At 35.2% G+C, this 6,073-nt stretch overlaps 1 protein-coding gene across 3 annotated transcripts; it reads right to left on the minus strand.

The window, feature by feature from the left end:
* Positions 1 to 796: 796 nt before the first annotated feature.
* LOC144569380 (interactor of constitutive active ROPs protein) lies at positions 797 to 5,773 on the minus strand. 3 transcript variants are annotated; one of them, XM_078319702.1, is made up of 10 exons: positions 5,343 to 5,773; positions 4,992 to 5,060; positions 3,762 to 3,815; positions 3,607 to 3,670; positions 3,077 to 3,145; positions 2,604 to 2,855; positions 2,067 to 2,112; positions 1,878 to 1,956; positions 1,262 to 1,371; positions 797 to 1,173 (listed from the first exon to the last, which is right to left on the minus strand). In XM_078319702.1, the coding sequence occupies exons 1-9, from the start codon at positions 5,655 to 5,657 to the stop codon at positions 1,279 to 1,281; spliced, it is 1,041 nt and encodes a 346-aa protein (XP_078175828.1). In that variant the 5' UTR covers positions 5,658 to 5,773; the 3' UTR covers positions 797 to 1,173; positions 1,262 to 1,278. The 3 variants fall into 3 exon arrangements, with proteins under 3 accessions (XP_078175828.1, XP_078175829.1, XP_078175830.1); XM_078319703.1 differs by having other exon boundaries at positions 797 to 1,163; positions 5,343 to 5,745; XM_078319704.1 differs by having other exon boundaries at positions 797 to 1,166; positions 5,343 to 5,745.
* Between the last annotated feature and the right edge of the window lie 300 nt (positions 5,774 to 6,073).

Below are 6,073 nucleotides of genomic sequence, written 5' to 3' on the forward strand. Positions count from 1 at the left end.
CACATTTCTATCGTTACCTAAAACTATGGGTATTTTGTGTATTATGGGAAAAACATCGATATGCATTTAAAATTGAAGGCCTTAGATTAACAAAAAAAAAGGTTACGAGGATGTTGGTTCGGTACCGGCTCGAACCCACAATTGTACCGGTAGAGCATGTTGGCTCAGTTCAGACAGAAAAGAAAGAAAAGAAAGAAAAGAATGACGAGTTGGGTCATTTTTTTTTTCATAGATCACAGTTTAATGATGAAAAAAGAAGGGTTAATTGGGATCCAAAAACTCGGAAATTGATTAATGATAAATTAAACTAATTGATAAATTTTAATGAAAATATATTCACCAAGTAGTTAATGACACATGTTCGATTGTTAATTTACCAAGTTAATTAATATTCTAAAATGACTTAATTATTCCAAATACAATATTAACAATCTAAAATTACCAAATTAATTATTTTTTTTCTTATTTTCCATTCATACCAAATAACTTGCTCATGAAGCATAATTTTGGAATAAATTAAAATGCACTAATTTTTATTTCATTAAAGATGGCCTAAATATTGTGCTTATAAAAATAAAATATATACATTATTTTCAGAAATTATAAGGGAACTAATGGAAAATTACGATGCTTGATTAAATATTAAGATGAATTGTGCAAGAAAATAAATACCAGTTAAAAATATAAAAATATTAGCTATTACTGTACTCATTCCGTATTAGCCATGAAGTTAGTGGATATACAATCCATACGAACAAAATTTTTACCCAAAATGTTGGGGTAGCTAAAAAATGAATGAATATCACAAAATGAAAAATACGGGGAAATACCATCGGAACAAAACAAAAGCTAAGAAGTTCCAGTAAAAAGTGCAACCCAACAAAAGTTAACTCATATAACATTACATTGTTCCACTTAGCAAGTGCTCAATTTTTTCTGGCATGGTTTTGAGCTAATATAGAGAAGTTTATTACAGCAAACAAATTGCAGCAGACTGCTCATCACCAACTATAGACAATCTATGACAACAGCTCAGTTGACTATTTAATTTACCGCAAAAGATAATAGATAGCAAATAACTCTGGGCAAACATCACAACATGCTCTACAGACTCATTAAAAAAAATGAGTACTCCAGTAACTAGCATCAATTTCCTAGGCAACCTGCTAAAGACTTAAAAAAGTAAAAGAATTTCTGTAGTTAAAATGAAGCATTCCAGGTAAGATGATGTATGAAGTAGAAAGATATAACAAAGATATACCAGGAGGCGCAAATTCTCTATGCCAAGTTACGGTTGAGAAGGCTTTGAAAAGATGCAAAAAGATCCTTGTTATGGGGACCAAATATCTCATCAGCCTTCCTTAGGGTTTCCTGCATGGACACAGAAAGACTTTTTCTTATGTTTTCTAATTTTAGTTTTGCATGTTAACCAAGAAAAACCAATCCAAGCCACTTTTAGCAGTTCAACAGTAAATAAATAAATATATATTTTACAAATTAATCAATAATTAACTGATCCTGAAATTCATGGAAATAAATTTGCTATTATTGTTTGGGAATAACAGGAACCTGTTATTCCGATCCTACCAATTCAAACTTTTCCATGCGTGAATCTCAACAAAGTTATACGTGCACAAATCTCAATGAAGATCAACAGTTGAGATCGGAATAACAGGTTCCTGTTATTCCTTCAGATTTATTTCTGAAATTCATAACTTCTCTTATTTTAAAAAACTTCCTAGGCTTGCTCTTATTTAATAAAATATATGAACAAAATTGAATAAAGGCAATAACCCCAAAGATACTCGAACAGTTAACAAGTAAAATCAAATCTCTAGGGTAATCCTTAAAATAAGTAAATTAGTAATAAAACTAACATCACGGGATTGCTGATGAGCATTTAGCTCCTTTATGTTAGCCAGAAATGCCGCAAATTGTTCGTATGACAAACGACTCCTGAAGAAAAAAGAGAAATTAACAAGAAAAGTTGGGATACGAACAAAAATGAGTATTCCACAATTCTGTAGTACTTCATAACTAACAAAACTAGAATTGGAAGCACACACCTGGCTTGGCGAAAGAACTCCTTTCCATCAACTCTAGGAGTTTGTCCTGTTTTCCAAAACAGAAAAAACAGTTTATTGTACAACTTGTATTGTTAGTTTATTTTTCTTATCTTTTAATGCAAAGTTAGTGCTGGTTTGGTAAGTACAGACTATGCAAAGGTATATTTCATCATATCATTGCTGCTGTTACTAACACAACATTGTTTCCATACCACAATTTGTTTAATGAAGCCTCCCTCAGGGTAAATGCACAATTGAGCACCAGATCATGAAAAGGAACATGTGCACACACAAACAATAAACTGAGCCTTATTTTAAGCAGATGGGACCTCTAAATTTGCAACGGAGAACCTAACGAGCCAGAAAGTATATTATTAAAGACCAAACAAGCAAACAAACACTCAGAAGACAGTTAGAGGTCATTTTAATCAAGGTCTCCTGTTGCTGATATAAACCTCACTGTAAGGGGTTAAATAATCATAAAAAATGCAACTAAAGACCAAACAAGCCAACAAAAACACACAAGACAAAACAAACCTGGTAAATTCCGATTGCGTGGAGGGGAGTTAGCAGCAGAAGATTGCTTGCTGGAAGGGATCCAAGGAGACAAAGGAATTATAGGTTTAGGTTTAGGTTTTGGTGATGTGGCACCAGATGCCATCTTGGGAGACACTGCGGTTGAATAAGTTCGTGGTGATCCAGCTGTCGATGTTATCTTCGGGGTGGAACCAGGTGGCAATCTTGAAGTTACACGGGTGACTGGAAATTGTTGTGTACTTGGTCTTGGAGCTGTATTGGAGCAAAAGACTTATGTAATCCATACAAGATAAATCATACCAGGTTCGTACAAGATCTCAGTCTATGGTTCAATTATTGCTATTTATTTATCATTTTGTTTAATTTGATTAGTTTTGGTTTGGTGCCAATCACTATTAAAATATTGTAATGCTGAATATTGGTCAATATCATATTGACTAATATGACAAATTAGTGCTGATAAAAGATCGCACCTTCCTGAGTGACACTTTTATTATCTGTAGATCTCAAACTTGACACCGAATGTGCAAGTGCAATTCCATCTGAAACAATGTAACAATTAAGTGCTTGCATCAGTAATCTGAAAAACTTTGTTTTCTTTTTCTAATAAGCTCAACAAATCCACACAACACAGACTTCTAGCATTGAATACACAGTAGGCATGTCGTTGAAAAGGCATATTTTCTTACTTGATACCATTTTTACTCTAGCTGCTTTGCTTGTTATGCAGTACATCAAGCCAAAAATTTAGATTCTAGGTGCCAAGTTCATATAAACTGTTCACAGATCAAATATTGAGTAAAAACAAAAATTTCAGCGGAGGAAGTATGTTTGCTTGACTTGGAATTGCTAATAGAGTTAGGTATTGTTCATTGTTAATACAGAATTTTGGGTATTACTTGGAATATCTACAAAAATGTACACAAAACTTGCACACAAAAGATAAAAGTGTCCTAGAGGAAAATAACTTGCGCAAAAAAATAAACAAAAAAGGAAAAAAGACCTTTCCAAGAAGATACTTTTGCAATTGATTGGTCACAAGTCCTTATATCAACTATCTCCTGATGCTGATTTAAGTCACAGAAAAAAGAGCAGAAACTGTGTTCAGAACAAATCCTATTGATTATTCGAACAGTAAATAACTTTAAAGGAACTTACAGGAGAGTTCTCATCATTAAGAGATTGCATCAGTTGCCTCTTCAAAGTCTCTAGCTACAAAAGTTATCCAAACAGAATGTCAAAAATTATCAACCTGTCCAAAATAAGGCATGACAGATCTCTGTGCTGTTTGGTCTGTACCAGCACAAATGTATGCCTTGAAAAAAAAACTCAAGTTAATGCAAAAATAGTTGAACTGGGTCCAATTTTGAGTTAAAGGGCTCAAATGAGGCCCGAAGTTAAATACTTCCGCATGAGAATTCAATTGGGGTCCAAATGTGAAGACCCTGGTCACATTATTTTCACATCGACCAACTTCTTTAGTTCCATTATTTATGAAGAGGCGAACAATAAGGGTTAGAAAAATAAGAGGAACTGTTAGAGGTAGATTAGGCATGAACTATGAGCTGCTTTTGACAATACTCGTAGTTAATGGGTAATTTCGAAGAATAGAAAACCTTGAGATTTTTCAACAAGATCATATTAAAACCTTTACAGGTATTGCTACTTTAATTGAATTTTTGAACAAGTGGAATAATGGAAAGCACAAAAGATAAGGTGCTGAGCATGTTGCCAGTGAGCATGGACAAACTTCCTTTACAACTGGGTGGGAATACATATTAACATGGACATGGTGTTTGAAGGACTTCAAGGCGTTTTGCACTTTGTTAGGGACCTAGTTATGAAATCCAATGAATGCAGAGCAAGCTGTGACTAATTGTAAATCAAAAGCCTGCTGCTATTTTATAGTATGCCTTCTATACTGATCAGACCTCATGTACATGGATTCAGTGCAGTTTTCAAATGGTACCTGTATTACTCTGAAGGTCATGCAGTACCAGTTATGGTGAGTATGAGTTCACTAGTAAACTAGGGTATGATTTTGTGCGAAGCTTGTGTTTGAACCTATGTATTGTACATCTTGGTAAAATTGGGAGTCTACTTACTAGAGCATTTCTATTCAAGGGTTTATTGATATGTTTTGATTGTTTTTTGTCAAACAGATTGCTGTTATTATTTGGTTTCAATAGATACTGGCAGTATTCTCACTGCTTATATACAAAGAAATAGAAGAAAAAATGAGAAGAACTGTGACATCCTCTGAATATTTCCAGTGGCGTACTTCATATCTCACTGGCAAAAGCGGCAAAAATGAAAATGCCACATGCCAGTCATGTAAATTTTCTTTGAAAGCAATATTCTCTGAACATAATTCCAAAATGTTGATACCTTAGTCAAATCACGAGATAATTTATTTGAAGTATGAGCTAATGTATCACGTTCCGTGGTCAGCTTGACCTAATCATGACAAAAAAATATAGATGAATAAAAAAGGCAATCATCAAAACTTTCCGAGAAGACACAGTCAAATAATTCTTCCAAAGGTCCACAAACTGAGCAATGTATCATACAATTATCATAAAATGAACCACACAATCAGTAGTATTGCAATCTTAAGAGGATATTAACGTAAGTATTGCTTCAGCACAAAAAATAAGCTTTGAGATGTTACTATTCAACCGCAGACTACGGTACAAAATAAGGAAATAATATAAGTTTCAGAAAATACGAATTAGTTACATTTTCTTCAAGTGCAATCCGTAGTCTAGCCTCGGCTTCTTCGCGGGCATGATTTATTTGCAAGATCTGCTCCTGCAACTCTGACAAAAGCGAGTCCTTCTCCGACAAATTTTTCTTTAAAATTCGCGTTTCAGACTCCAGTCGCGAAACCCTAGAAGCGATGGCGAGTGAGGTGATCCTTCTCGCCAGGTCTAGCTGTTCGTAAGGATCCGACGGTAGCACCGCCATTACCTCTTCGGAGATCCGGTGCTCCGACGGAGACGCGGCGCCTGAGGCTGCGGCTCCGCCCGAAGTGGCGGTGGTGGTTTGGGTCATTGTCAGATCGATAGGAAGACTAAACAGTTTCCCCCTTTGGAGTCTACTCTGTGTAGTGACTACTGAGGTTTTTCGTTTCGGTCCTATTCGACTATTCTATCATTCGTGAGAATCGAGGAACAGCGACCGTAATCCTCTCCAGTTGATTAATGCATATTAAATCAGTCCTCTATGCGTCGGACAAAATCTGTCCTTTTCCATCCAAAGTCGTTCAATTCATGTTATGATTCGTGTGAACTTCATGCACTCAAATCGTTTAGTACGCATGATTCTGCAAGTAAATCGGACGGCTACGATGGACATTGGAAAGATTTTGGTCCAGTTCCGATTGAACGTTCCGTCCTTAACTTGATCAGCCAGAAAATTAGTTGATTTAAGCAACAGTATTAATGAAAGAGGAGGGTTCAACTACTCTC

Source organism: Carex rostrata, chromosome 18, assembly GCF_964058835.1.
Source record: "Carex rostrata chromosome 18, lpCarRost1.2, whole genome shotgun sequence".
Taxonomy (NCBI): Eukaryota; Viridiplantae; Streptophyta; class Magnoliopsida; order Poales; family Cyperaceae; genus Carex; species Carex rostrata.